Below are 15,168 nucleotides of genomic sequence, written 5' to 3'. Positions count from 1 at the left end.
TTTGTGTCAGTTGAATGCCCCGCCAGAGAAGCGCGCGGTATGTTGAACAACCTGTTCATCTTTCGCACAGGTGTGCCTTCAGGGGGAAGCGAAGCAGGGCTCGGCGTACTGTCCATCCTCTGTGGCACCCTCTCTGTGCTGCGCAAGCATTTAAAAAAAGTGCTTTAACAGCAATACCTGCAGGTCGTTAAGCTTGATGCAGATAAGCCCTTATTAGCAAATACATCACTTTGGGTGACAAAATAATCCATGGTGAAGGTGTAAAAATGCAGCATGTATATTCAGAGGGGCTTCACCTCTTTGTGTTTCACTTAATGTAAACACAAAGTAGCCCTTAATTTGGGGTGTTCCTTCGAGATGTTGCATTTTTCCCATAATTCACCTAAGCGGTTTTTCGCCACCGCTGACAGCTATTGTCGAAACCACGTAAATCAAAAAGGCATACATGCAGACAGGTGTACTGTAAAGTGGTATATGGGCTTTAAACAAACAAATCTGCCTACCTTTTATGAAGACACACCCTCACCTCTACACCAGAGAACAAGCTGCCTTAAGATATCTTTGCCTGTCACTCTCATAAAGATAATTCTGTGATACGTCTTACACCATGCTCTCAGTCACTTCCTTCATTACATAACTTTTCCCATGATGCTAGTGGTAAATTTCGTGCGACAGTAACAAGCTGGAGAAACGATACTCATGCAGTGATAGCTGACTAAAAGTCACTCTAGCATATTAGCAGCTGACTCTGTCACGCAGACATATAATAAAAAGTATACTTCTTAGAGTATACTTGAGCTCAGCTCTTTGCCGCCTTGTCCATCTGCGTGCTGGGGTTTTGTAAGACTGTTCTCGCTATCCTATTTTTAGCATCTGGGGTCACTTTGAGAAGCAGGACTGATTGGAATGGTATCAGGACACCAGTAAAGGAGCTTTTTATAGTTTGCAGCCTCCCCTTGCTTGTGGTCTTCATAGTACACCTGCGTGTGTTTGTGTTTGTATATATTCAGTTACACATTTTTGAGTGCACGAGTCATTCCTGCTCTTAAATTCAGCAGGTTTTAATTATGCCCAGAATTCTTTTTATGCAAGAAGGAATAAAATTTGGCCTGCTGGGTAAAAATTTCGCTTGCAGCATTTCTGACTTACAAAGAGAGAGAGCGCGCACCAGGAGTAACATGAGGATATCTTCCCAAACAAGGCTGCATACAAGCAGCCAATGGTTTTATGGTGCTGGTGCTTATCAGAGGCTAAGCAAATGAGGCACTGAGAGCTCACACACACACACAGAGCGAGGGAGAGAAAGTTGTCTCTATCAGCTGTCTTTACCCCTGGTGTTTGTCCAACCTCCACTCCCTTAAACCCAGTCTGACAGGTGCTTCGCTCAGCTTCACTGTTTTTTGCTGTTCAGCAGCAATTAGGTTGTTATTCTGTCTCTTGGTTGCTCTGTGTTGCTTTCACTTGCAGATAAACCGGACGTTTATTTTTAAATTTTTTTGCCATTTAGGTTTAAACTTTCCCATTTTGCATTAGTTACCTGAAATGTTTTGCAGCAGAAAGATGAAGCAGAATGAACTGACTGATATATAAAACGAAACTGAAATGACAAATCGAGTTTTCTATTTGTTAGCAGACCAAGAAATTCTCTGCAACGTGTTTTTGCTGATCAGTCGTCTAGGCTGAAATGTCCTCGGCATCCAGTTTGACAAATAGATGTAAGGTGCTTAAAATACAGTTATTAACAAGGCACAGTGACAGTTTGCATGACGCCGCACACAAGGAAGGCTTTATTTAATTCGTGCCCGCCCGCATTACGATCACCATAAAAGCGTATTGGATGTTTGGCCTGACCTTTGAGCTTTGCAATTGTAGTACTGGTTCTAGCACGTTCAGTGCTGTATTGCATTGTGTTATGAAACCTTTTTTATGATAATGACTTTTATCAGTCACAAACACAATGTCAAAAAGTGTTAATAGGCATCACAAACTGTTGTGATACAGATACTGAAAGATAAGAGGGGACAGTGTCCTGCCTCGTATCGTCCACGTGTTAAACCGAAGCCAAGTTACTGTTTCTTAAGCACGTAGTACCAGACTGAATCTGATTCATGATCGCAAACTGTGATTCACATCTATTTATGACCAGCTATCAACTGTCCACAGGATGAGGCTGAGGATTAATCATTCCCTCCAAAAGCGCACTATTCAAAATTAGCTACATCCTGTGGACTATTAGATCCGATATAGAAATTCAGCAGCATTGCTACGACGCGGTTGTGTACATGTCCCAAACATAACCAGCAGAAAATAACTTGCTTCAAATATATAAGCTTGGCTTAGAGGGGGTTTTTTTTTCACTCAAAAGTTAGGATTTTTTAAAATAAGAAAAAAGTTGTTTGTTGATTTTTGTTTAAATTGAACTTAAAATGAAAATTTATTTAAATCCGTTTTATAAGGCCCTAAGGATTTAGAGATTGTTCAATGAGTTTCAGCCCGTCCATAAACCATAGTTTTATGATGATGCCTTTGCTAGCCTACATGTATTTAAGTGCTTTCTGAATGCACAACGTTTATAGTGGAATTTGCAAATTGCTCTCGCTGTTGTGATCGCTTTGCTCTGTGACTTCCAGTAACTGACAGAACAAGTCCCCCACAGAGAGGGGTCCAAAGTCTCATTTGTTTTCCACTGTTTGATTAAGCAAATTATTGACTGCTCTGCAACCCAAAAAAAGAGAGAAAACAACTGCACAAGATTGACAGGTGCATTGTCCTCTGAGGAATGTTAATAGCTTCTTCTAAATAATCAATAAGCATTGTGACCTCTGTGTGTATTTTCTTATGCAATGGCATAAGAAACCACATATTTGAAGGAAAGTGTTGTTTCCCAGAGAAATGTGTACAGATTACATAGCTTGTTATCAGAATTTCTTCACCACCAGTGTGTATTGTACCCCATTCTGTGTGTACTGTGGTAGTACTTTGAAGCTCACTGTGAAAATCTGAATGTTTGGAACTCGGGGCAAAGGAGTCAGACGCAGTGCCCGGTGTGTTGTTGTTTCGGGTGTGGTTCAGCGAGCTGGAACGGCACCTTCTGGTTCCATAGTATAATATATGGCAATGCCATCACTGTTTGTCACAGCGTTGCGTGAACCGTGGGCAGATTGGGAAACCAAACGAGCGATGATGCTGAGAGGCCAATAAAGTTTCTACACCACTGACACAGCCCTGGCTGTAAAAGGGCAACACAAGGGTTATATTTGTGCCCTGTAGTTAACTTGGAGAGAGAAATACCAGCCTCACCCTGTTTCCTCGCTCACAAAGGCTGCAGTGTGCCTGATAAGTACGACACAATGATGTCTGACACTGTTTCACCCACAGCTGATTCCTCTATTTTAACTCTCCTTGTGTCTGTCTTTTTTTCTTTTTTGGGGGGGTACTGCTGGGGATTGTCTGGGTCTGTATTTAAATCTCAAAGAACATAGATGAATGCTGTTACATGTGGATTTATGGATTGCGGCTGAGCAAGTAATCTTCATTGCAGAGGTATGCTCTCTGATTGCGCTTTCACACCCACTAATTTAGTTTTGGTGTTTGGTTTGAGAGGTCGAGCTGGTTTGATGTCGTTATTGGCTGTAAACAGACTGATACTAGAGACAGATACAGGTTGGAATACATTTATCTGTAGATTTTATTATTATCTACTTAGTCTATCGTTCTGCCTCTGTTACAACACAGGGAAGTGATTGAATTAGATAATTTCCTTTGCTCTCTCTTAGAAAGTTATTTGTGTAACATTTGAATATTTGTGTTTCTTCAGTTTATCTGACTTCTTTCTGCCCTTTTGTCTCCTTTTTCTCAATTTTGGCAGCATTTACTATTCGACTCCTTTAGGTCAAATTAAAGTAGCTGATAGTAATAGCTGAAACTGTGCCATGTAAATAAAAACATCTTGTTGGGGAAAAACTAATTTTGATTTGGTTGTAGAGGTAGAGGCTTGTGTTTATCTTTCCAATGGCTGTGTAGTAGACGTTGCTGACTTGCCTACGTGTTGTCTTGGGTACTTGTGTGCGGCGCAAGTTTAAAGAACGCCGTCTGAAGTGATGAGGGATTGGTCGTTACGTGTTCTTTGCCTTGGCCAAAAGTGTGGTGGTGCAAAAGTCTGTGTAAACATGTAGCAAATAACACTTGTGAATGATAAGACTGTCTTATAATTTTGTCAAGCTTGATGGTTTCCTGTCAGAGCTTTGTTTGCTCACTGTATAGCATGTATAGTTTTTCATAGGACCATAAACCAATCCTATATGACTTCCTGAATAACCTCTTTTTACCTCTTTTGACACACAAGAAGACACTTGCATATATTTTAGCAGCCACGATACATATAAAAAAAGAAGCATAAAACACAAATGTTTGTTTTTTTCCCCCCTTGAAACCTAATAAATCACAATAAACTGATTATACTACTTTAGAGTATCTTTTTCCTAGCTTGTACTTTCTGTTTAGAACTGGTGTGCATCAGACTCCAGCAGTGTCCGTGCTCAATCATATGAGTACTCAGCTGATTCTAACAAGCTACAGCAAAGTCCCGAGGTTCCAGAGAACTAGAAATAGCCCCATTTTATCTTCTCTGCTCGTGTATAAATGGGCATTACGAGAAATGCTGGTAGTTTTGGTATACAACGCCCACTTTTTTGGACCTGGCTGCCGCTGCTATAATCTTAGACTTTGTGCCCATGTTCCAAGCCACACAAGGGCATTTTTTTTATCCATCTCTTTTACTGGGGCCATAAATATTTCTCAGTGTTCCAAACTGGTAAATGTCCATTTCAGTTTGCAGTGTTGGCAAATCAGCATTTTGGAAACCCCTGGTGTGAGATGACGCTTGCTAGTGGGAAAGTTGATCAGCTTCCCATCCAGCTGTTTGTGGTGAAAGAAGTGTTAGAACCTTTAGATAGGTAAAAGTACCGGCGGCAGTGGAAAAATACTCGAGCAGAAGTACACAGCAAATCCAGCATGTCCAAATTAACACTGTCGGATTTGATTTCAACACTATTAAAGTGTCTATATGGGTCCACACCAGAGAGTGTTAATTTAACTCTTTTTGGAGAGTTGGTACGTTAACTCTGATTTAGTGTTAAACACCAAATCTGTCTGGAGTTGATAATTTAACACTTGGTGTTAAGAGTTTATATATTAACTCTCAAAGAGTATTTTAGTTTAACTACGTAAGAGTTATCTTCTAATTCATTCTAAAAAGCGGGAATTTTACTGTTCTGAACTTCTAGAAATTTCTTTTGGAAATAAACATTTACTAAAAAGATGCAATGGTTTTTGAAAAACATTTATTCTGAACTGTGCACCACAATTTCAAAACATTTTCTGAAAGATGTAACAGTATACATGTTCTCACTTTCATTAGAATTTTGTTTATCAAAAGGTCTGACATAGGTGAGCTGGTAAATGCAAATAACAGCATTCTCATCACTTATTTCTTCAATACAATATGCATGTCCTTCATTCATCCCTTTGTGGAACTTCAGCGCACTTCTGCTCTCCCCCATATTCCATCTTCACAAGCATATCCTGTGTGGAGATTGAATAAAAATTAGTTGACACTAATTAACGGCACAAATAAGCCAGTAAACAATTGCAGCACAGTAAAAAAAAAAAGGAATCCTCTTTGAGCCATTACTTGTGTAAAGTATTTTCCCAAAAGACAAGGACACAGGCAACAGCTAATACTGAACTAAATGTAAAACCTCAACTTTTTTCATTTTTACCTAAACCGTGTGCACAAAACTCTGGAGGGATCTATGCTAACGTAGAATCCAGTCAGGACGTCTGCTACTGCTGTTTGCTCGTTTTTTTGTTTTTTTTTTTATGGGCGATCGTTTTCAGGCTTCAAGCAGCACCATTATACCAACATTTCACATTCTAGACATTGTTTTAGGTGTATTTGACCAAAAGTTTGACTGAAAATTCACATGCAAGCTTTTTTTCAAGGCTGTGGTATTTGCCTGCAAACAATACCTTTCAGCTAGCTAAAACAGAATATTATGCTATCAGCGAGCAACATGGCTAATGCCTTTCACACAGCTTTGTCTCAACTCCAAAGAGCCACAGAAGTAAAAGCTAATAACAATTGAAACAATCTTTGAAAAAAATGACTTACCAAGCATGGCAAACAACTCAAATATGTAGAGCAAAATGTTCTGAAACGGCTTCACTTCAGCTTCGATTGGAGCCGTGCTGGGGGCGGAGTCTGTGAATTTACTCTGTTGGTGTCATAGCCCCTCTAGGAGTTCAGAGTTAAGAGGTCAAGAGTTAATGTTTCCATTGTAACACCTCCAGATTTGAAATAGAAACACTCATTTTTAACACTCGATTTTAACTACTATCATTTTACACCTCAGAGTTACATTAAAAGAATGTGACTCTGCTTAGAGTAAAATTAACTCTACTTTTGCAAGGAGACTATTAACACCAAAAAATTTAACACTTTTGAATTTGCTGTGTACAGAAGCATTGTCAGCAACATACTGTTTATCATAATAAATACAGAGTTTTACACCATATGCCATTCCTGACATAAACTAGGGAGTGTGAGGAGTATACCAGCTTGTGACTTCAGGAAGCTTTCTCCTCCTAGTCTTGCTCATATGCATGTAAGGCATATGAGTCTTTACCTTACAATATAAAGGCGACTATTGATGAGAATTGGTGCTATATAAGTAAAACTGAATTGAATGGAATTAAATAGCCGTTAAATAAAAAGGTGTTTGTAGAGCACAAGCGGAGCTACTTCTTCCACATGCAGTGTGGTACTATAGTTCATGGGTCTCTTTCAGAGGAAGAAATTGAAAGTTTATGATGATGAACTTGACAGAAAGTGGGTTTTTTTTTTTTTTAGTAATTTCATAAGTTACTGGGTATGTACTCTTGAACAGTTCATTCAATATATCTGATTCCATGAAAAGGGGGAGGTCACTCAGATGAATATGCAACATCTGACATTGGCTTGTTTGGAAACTACCTGTTTAAGTCCTACATGGTGCTTTTGTTGTAAAAAAAAAATGTTTTCAATGTAAAATCTTAAGAATAACCAAATATATTAAATACATTCAGAGTACAATAATAAAAAGTACAGTATTTTCTCTCAGTATCTCTGTACTCTGCAGTGTACTTCAGAACAGCATTTACATGTTTATTTTTAGCGCTTATTTCTCTACTGAGCAATTCAGTTGTTCCTTTCTGTCCTTTAGCCTGAAAAATATGGATTCAAATATCCGTCCTTGCTTTGTTTCCTTTATCTGAACCCAGCAAACCCATAGAAGCCTAAACATTTCTGGTTTTAGGTACTGATGTACAGCATCATCATTGTCTTGGCAGGTTTATTGGTTACATTGCATGCATGGCATGCATGGAAAAAGTCTCGCTGTAACCCAAGTTCTCATTGTTAGACAGAGGTGTGTTTGCCTGTGGTATTACAAAGATGCAGAAATGTGCAACGTGAACAGGAGATGTAAAGCAGACTGTAAATCTTCTCGTGAAATCATTATGGTTACTGTTTATGATGCATTTCTGTTTGCCAACATCTCAAGACAGACATTAAGGTCATGATAGGTGACAAGTACACAGACTACCAAGGGTAATAGGCTGCAGCTTGAGACTGTGAGTTTTGTTTGGTTTCACAGGAGCTTCCAGTTTCCTGGGAAAGTTGGCTTACTGACACAGTTTGACTCTGAATCCCCAGAAATATGAGTGAAATATTAAACAGAGCCTTGTTTGGTGATAAATTAGCAGCTGCTGGGCTTATCTTTATTCCACATCGTGACCAAGAACCCATTTATGTCCCTAAAGTTTAACTAAATGATAGCGCAATTGCTCAGATGTTGCGATTAGCTTGAAATTAGGTGCTCAGATGTGACACGGATTGTTAAGCCTCAACATTTTACTTCATGGCTTTTCCCCCCACAAATATGTGTTTGTTTTTCTCACCGCCTTTTGTGTGAGAGCGAGGCTGGCAATAGTCTGGATTGTGCTCTCAGTTTCCAGCTCTTTCACTACCCGACACATAAACTCAACAACGATGCTCTGTGTTTTTTTTGTTTTGTTTTGTTTTTTACTTTCATCTTCTCTCATACACATGAACCTTCTGTTTTTCTCCCAGGGATCAAGAGACCAGCAGGAGGCTGAAAAATGTGAGTGTTTTTTTTTTGTTTGTTTTTTTATTTTATTTTATATATTTTATTCATTTTCAGATATTTTACAACTGGCTTATAGAATCCCATAATAGTTTGTCATTATAAATATTTATTCCAATGCAAAGATAATGCCACATAGAGCTTTATTGCTCATATTTTTGGAAGGTTAGACAAAGGAGGAAGAAACTGAGAGACTCGCGTGATAATGCTTCACAGATTCACAATTTGAATGTATTGATTAGACATTTAAAGTCTTAACTCCACAGGTCACAAGAATGCCATAACCTCCTACACTTAACCTCCTTTAATGAGGGTCATGCAAGGAGATAGGTAAACCTCTCCTCCTTATTTTATTTAGGTGCAATGCCGAAAAACAGCTACTGCAATTTATTTGCATCTACAGAATAAATTGAGGAAAAAAATGACAAATGATCACCTCATAACTTTAAAATTTTAAATTCATTAAGAATGTATACATGTTCACTAGAGGATGTTTGCCCCTTTTTATGTAAAAAAAAAAAAAAAAGTCAACACCAACCATGATAACTTTCTGACATAAAAAACCAAAGCGCTGACACGCCACTTTAAACGGTATCATGTGTAATGGGGTTATAGCTTTGTTGGTTTACTGTTTGCCTTAGTGCACCAGTCTCCTGTCCAGCATATAAATGCACAGACAAACAACAACAGAGTATTCTGGATGAGCCTGGAAATTAGAGCATGGCTCTAGGTGATCTGACCCTCATCAAAGCAGGGCTGCAACTATCATAACAATCGACTGCTTTAGCACTGCACAGCACATTGATCCCTGACATTTGTACAGGTAAAGCTGTAGTGATAACCTGATGTATAGATATAGGTTTCTCATAAAAATAATGAAGGTATAATCTCTTTTGTTTTCTCTTTCCAGGTATTGATCACCATTTACTGGTTAGGTAGAAGAGCTCAGTGTGACTGCTTCTATGATGGACCTTACTTGAACTTCAAGGCATTTGAGGGTTTATTGGGCACAGCACTATACAAGGTAAATTCCCAGGAGTGTGTTCTCTCTATCTCATTCATGAAACACGAGCTGAATTTCCTTGTGGACAGCAGAAATGGCAGGACTAGAAATCCTCTTCTATAGCCGCTGTCTTGTTACTGTATCCTCCCTGGTATGAAGACTATGAGGCAGAAGAATGACAGCAATAGGCCGAGGGGGACGCAGTGTGCTAGCCACGAAAACCAAAGCTACGTAGAGTCATAAAAGACCCGATCCCTTGACTCAACTATTTTAATGTTGTTTACAACATGCTGTTCGCATAGTTTTGCAAGTGAAAATAGCCACGTCTTTTCTTGAAGAAGCCTCGTTTCCGCCCGTGCCTGTGCCAGTGTTGAATTTGGCGCTTTGCTTTCACATAGATTTATAGGTTGGTGTGCAAGACCTCTCCACCGATTTTCAGTAATAGCAGTGGGATGCAGCGTATTTTGTACGTTTAGCCACGATAATCCAAGTTCAGTGGCGTAGGGTTAGGCTGAGTTTGCTTTGCGGACTCGCATTGTCTGGTAGGATTTGGCAGATTACAGATGTGAAAATCATTTTCTCTTTAAAGTGGTTGACAAGTTTTTGCTCGTCTGGGGCTTGCTTATGCGTTTATGTGCGATGACATTCTTTTCACGCAGTAAACACAGCCGTCGAGGGCGTGCGAATCGTGACACTGTTTATTTTGACAAAGATGGGAGAGAAGAGAAAACAGTGAAGTTATCCCATTTAAATGGCACTCCTTTATATATGGTATGGAAGCGTATGCTTATAGTAACTTTGTCTGCGAGAATGAGAGGCCAGACAAAACAGACCACTCACTCTCTACCTGGGAGATCTCACCACACACACAGTGGAGATAAATATTGTAATTGGCACCCTATTATCTGAATGTTTTTGTGTGTGTGTGAAAGGCTCTGCAGGATTCTTCCAGTCAGAAAAGCAGCAACGTCCGAGACAGCGGTTTTGGAGACAATTGGTACTCTGAGCGAGAGGAGCTCTCCCATCTGAGAGGAGGAGGAGGAGGTGGTGGTGGTAGACACAGGAGGGACGACTCCCTGGACAGCTTGGATTCGTTGGGTTCCCGACCCCACAGCATCTCATCTGACACCACTCTTAAAGGCAGCAGCGAGGGTAGGAGACATCATTTCATTTCCATCCACATCTTGGTGACAAATTTCGTCTTTCTTTTTATCTTCCTAAAGCTGATTATTTGTCAGGACACAGCGTGACATTAGAGAGTGGTTCTCACGCTTTTCGCTTGTTTGTTCTCAAATTGTCTCTCTGCTTGAATATTTATAATCCAGCTCATCTGTGTAGAAACTCAAATATTTGTGAACAGGGAAGACACACTGCCTCAGAACCACAGAGTTGACACCCATTTGTGAAAACAAATGCCTATTGCCACCTAGTGGTATGCTTTTGAAAGTGAATACCAACATGTGATGATATTGACTTAAAGAAGGGGAAACTGCTGGCAGATGATCTCAGAGCAGTTCCTCCATGCACAGTGGAGGTCAGTGAGACATTCCACAGCCGTCCACACCGGCCTGTAAATGAGGAGGCCTCTGTCCCCACACCCTGCACCCCTCTGTTACTCATCCAAAGTCACGCCAAAACACACAATATACTCCTCTCGCTCTTTTCTCTGTTCTCCCACTTTCTTCCCTAATCCTTACACCTGTTTTTCCTCTTTCATGGTCCAGGTTGTTGTAGCGATACCGAGGCAGACTCTGTCTTCAAGATGACCGAGAACAAGGACAATCTCAGCTACCGCCGGTCGGCAGTCGTCGCACCGAAAACCACCACGCAGTTTAACCAGTTCCTGCCCACTAAAGACAAAGCTTCTGGCTACGTGCCTGCTCCACTAAGGAAGAAACGGGCCGAACGTAATGAGGACAACCGGCGCAGCTGGGCCAGCAGCAGTTTCGCAGAGGATGAAAGCTCTCTCACCAGGTAGCACAACAATCCATGCACATTGTTCTGTTTGAAGGTGCTCTTTCTCATCTGAGCTGTTTTTTATTCCTCTTACCTTTTGGTTATTATAACAAAAGATATCTTGACTCCATGTTCGTGCTTCAAAGGCTTGAAGTTTACTCGGTAGCTCTTTGTTTCTCCTTTCTCATCGCTGTGTTGTCTATGAATGGCCGACGGTGTTGTCTCTCATTTTTGTTGTGGAATGACTGCCTTGGTGAAATAAGGGTGTCCCCTGGCTGCTACGGAGACAGTCAAGTATCCCAGAGTGCCTTCTCTGACGCACATCTCCAGTGGGCCCGCGAGTATGAAAGTGGCAGTGACTCGGACACAGACCGACCGGACCCCGATCTCGTTCTGGATGACCTGGCCAGTAGGCGCTTCCACAGCCCCTCCCCTGCTCCTCCCACCAACTTCGCCTTACCCATCAGTCCTCAGGTTGGGGGACGGGTGGCTGGAGGCAGGGGGGACACCTTGCCCAAGGTCACTATAACTCCCACTGTTGTCCCTCAACAAAACGTGGCCTGCCTCAGGTCAGAGAACATGAAGCAACGGCGTGACTTTGATGTGCCTGCTTGATAAAAGCAAACAAGAATGCTTTTCTTACCCTCAGTTTGCATGGTTAGTTGTAACCATGAGCAGTGGCTTTTTGTCATAGTGTGCTGCCTCTAACAATTTTGCAGTCTTCAGTTTGGTGCTTTTGTTCAAAGAGCTTTGCGTTTTTAAAGATTTAGCATGCCCTCATTTGCTTCTTTTCAGCTTGGAGGAGTGATTTGAGTTGGCAGGACAAGTCCACAAATCAATTTTTGCCTCCCAGCTTGACGTTGAGCTTGCATTGGTTTGATATTCCTTGCGTCATTTCATTTGCGGTTGTTGTGATGGACAAATATATATATCCTTTTTTTTTTTTTTTTTTTTTTGGTGTGACCTGTGTGCCAAAAAATAAGGTTTTGACACTTGTGGTTGGCTGTCTCTCTTGAGCAGCAGCAGCATCAGCAGAGGGGAAATGCAACCCCCCCGGCACGGTTCAGTGAGGGTGGACCACCGCCGAGGCGTGTCCACTGACAGCTTGTTCAGGGAGGTATATGACGACTCTGAGGATGAGGATGATGAGGTGGGCTATGCTGACCCTGTCCAAGATGATCTCTATGCCCGTAAGATGGGTATCAAACCTCTGCCTACAAGTAGTGTATCTTATGACAAGTTCTTACCCAAATTCTGGACACCAGAAGAAGACATTCACATTCAGAAGATCAAACTGGGCTCTCAGAGGAGACCCTGGTACAAGAAGATACAAGGCTTCAGGTGTGTGAGGGCATACATTTATACTCATATATACACAATCCTTTCTTTCTTCCTATCTATAGCTTGATTTTGCTGACCTTAAATAACTGCATGCCAATCTAACCTTTCAGATTAGAAATCTGTGATTCTGTGGTTCACTGTTTTCCAGATTCCAGCCTATATTTCCTTTAACTTTTCCTACCGTTGTTTCTTCTCTAATTTCATCCACCTTTTGTCTTCCTCTGTCCTTTCTTCTTTCGTCGGCTGTAGCCATAAGAAGTCAGGCTCTTCGTCAGATGACTCAGACTGTGACATCAGCCCCTGGCTCTCCTCCGCCCCCTCTCCCTCTGGCCCATCTCCCTCTCATACCCGCACACACGAGGCTTCAGCTCACACCACCCTTGTTGTGGGGAAAAGGTCGATACAGCTGCATGATTGTGATGATGCTGGAATATTTTAAAGCATCCAGATTTTTATAAGAAAATATAACTGACTCCTGTTGGGGCTCTGTTTCTGACGAGCTCCTGGAAAATAATACTAATGATAAAATGTATCCTCAGGCGACGGGAGCAGCCCTAACATGCTTTATAATGTAGTTTGCTTCCTTTGACCTTAGTGGAAATAGGCTGTGTCAATATTAATCTATTTATATTACAGCCTATTCAAGCCTAGACTTTTTCCTTTTTCCTTTTTTTTTTTTTTTTTGTAGAAAGCAGCATTGCAGTTTGATTTCCTAACAGTGTGACTGTAAAATCCACATTTGATCAACTTCTGTTTGAATCAAATGTCACCACTGTGGCTGCTTGTTGTATCTTTTCCTCCTTTTTTTGCTCTTTGATCCGGTTCACACGCATGCACTCACCACCTCTCTGTCCTTTTCTCTCCTTCTGCCTACTCTGCAGTCCTCATGTTCAACCACACACTCCTCCACAGCATCCCAAGTCCCCTCTCTTAGAGACCCCCCCACTGGTGTTTGCCCCTGTGGACCCCACCTCAGGTCCCAGACTGGTGAAAGGGGAGAAGTGGATGCTCCTGGGGCGCCAAGACCCCCGGGAGCCCCCGGACCCCATTGATTATGAAAGTATTTGCCCGGACTTGGAGAATGATGACATGTTTGCCAGGCGAACCCTTGCCTTCCAGTCCAACACAAACTTGGCTAAACTGAAGACTCTGCTGACTTGCAGACATCGCCGCTGCACCTCTGAGCCGCAGCTCAACATTGTCACCCAGAAACCCGTTCGTGGAGGCGCCGAGGAAACTGAGTTCCCAGACATTGAGCAGGATGATGTGGTGTTTCGTAGGGAGAAAACCCAGCAGGCACAGCAACAGCGACCACTCTCAGGAGCACCTGACAACTATGCCCCGATGCCCATCCCAGAGCCTTGGGCACTGCCTCCTGACCTCAAGTCCAGACTCCTCTGCCCCCCATGTCCCCTGACTCATAAAGCAGCAATACCGAACCTGAATGAAGTTGATAAGGAGACCCGTCCTGAAACGGATGACATGCTAATTCGAAAGTTCAGAATCTGTTCTGATCAGAGCCAGAGCTCCGCTTCATCAGCCAGTCAGAAAACCCCTTCAGTGCCTTCTTCCTGTAGCAAAGAGGACCTGCAGAAGTGGCAGGCAATCAGGGAAGCTAGTCAGTTAAGACATAAGAAAAGGCTTTTGGTGGAAAGGCTAGCTGCTCTGAAGCTGTAAAGGAAAAAAAAGATTGACGTAAGAGTGGCTGTAGACTTTTGTCCTGCATGTTTGTCTTGTTGTTTCTGTGCCATTTCAGACTTTCAGTAATTTTTGTTTGATACTGAATTGTTCTGTTCTGGCTGAGATTTGATTTAAAGTCCTTCACAGTCAGCGAGGCGAGTTTTACACAGTTAAATGCTTGTTTCTTGATCAGACATGGGTATTTCAAAGTAAGAGTGAAGAAAATGTGGTGAAATTAACCACAACAGCAGCTTAGAACTTGTTCTAAATGTTTGTTGTTCCCTCAGAGTTGAGTGCTTGATGTGGTCAATTTTACTTCTCAAACTCATGGCGTGTAAAGACTGAGACATTACCTGCACAATAAACCAACCAAGATTGTGTATTTTGAGTTGTGATGCATTGATTTTTTTAAAAACCATAATGATTTGGTGTATCATTTGCGAAACAGCCCTGAAAAGAAATCTGCCTTTCATCTTTTCTTATCTGACAGTTTACCTACATATGGGAATTAAAACATTCATGCTTAATAAAAGGAAAAAGCAACTTGTGAGTAACTGCGCTGATTCTTTTTTTTAAACCCGCGAGTGCTCAAGCAGAGTAGAAAAGTGCAATATGGGAATTTAAAGTCCAACCTGACCTGAGCATAGTGTTGCTTTTACTCAGCACAAGGAACTTTATACAGGTCCGTGAAACTCAGAGAGCAGCAGAAAGGGTGGAAAGGTTGAATGCTGAGAAGTATCCAAACATAACATCCCCAACACTCTAACTGCACCAGTCCAACAAATTAAATATAGTCGTGTCTGTTGCGCCAACAAGAAGCACTATAGAAATTCCTCACAGCTCTGAAAGACGATGTGACTCATGCCCATAGTAACTTGAACACAAATCTTCACTGTACTGTTTGCACATGAGCGGACACACAAAAGCACACACACACAGCAACCGTTTAACCTGAATTAAGCCCATTTGGATGGATGGATTTGG

The 15,168-nt window shown here is 41.5% G+C and overlaps 2 protein-coding genes and 1 long non-coding RNA gene across 13 annotated transcripts in view; 2 read left to right on the top strand and 1 right to left on the bottom strand.

The window, feature by feature from the left end:
* Positions 1–15,168, top strand: part of LOC309691285 (LIM domain only protein 7-like) — a 50,542-nt gene that overhangs the window by 17,291 nt on the left and 18,083 nt on the right. For all 11 annotated transcript variants that reach the window (XM_082508911.1, XM_082508908.1, XM_082508906.1 and 8 more), the window contains exons 6-9: positions 8,171–8,201; positions 9,115–9,228; positions 10,140–10,359; positions 10,932–11,181. In XM_082508911.1, coding sequence (XP_082365037.1) covers positions 8,171–8,201; positions 9,115–9,228; positions 10,140–10,359; positions 10,932–11,181 — 615 coding nt within the window. The remainder of the gene's footprint in view (positions 1–8,170; positions 8,202–9,114; positions 9,229–10,139; positions 10,360–10,931; positions 11,182–15,168) is intronic.
* On the bottom strand, positions 5,326–6,591 carry LOC309691291. Its single transcript, XR_014271941.1, has 2 exons — positions 6,173–6,591; positions 5,326–5,583 (listed from the first exon to the last, which is right to left on the bottom strand). It is a non-coding gene; the product is annotated as an uncharacterized lncRNA (long non-coding RNA).
* Positions 11,780–14,564, top strand: LOC309691287 (LIM domain only protein 7-like). Its single transcript, XM_082508916.1, has 3 exons — positions 11,780–12,504; positions 12,754–12,900; positions 13,386–14,564. The coding sequence occupies exons 1-3, from the start codon at positions 12,206–12,208 to the stop codon at positions 14,179–14,181; spliced, it is 1,242 nt and encodes a 413-aa protein (XP_082365042.1). The 5' UTR covers positions 11,780–12,205; the 3' UTR covers positions 14,182–14,564.

The sequence above is a fragment of the Aulonocara stuartgranti genome (genome assembly GCF_965226115.1).
Source record: "Aulonocara stuartgranti genome assembly, chromosome: 16".
NCBI lineage: Eukaryota > Metazoa > Chordata > Actinopteri > Cichliformes > Cichlidae > Aulonocara > Aulonocara stuartgranti.
This window is presented reverse-complemented; position numbering and strand designations above follow the sequence as displayed.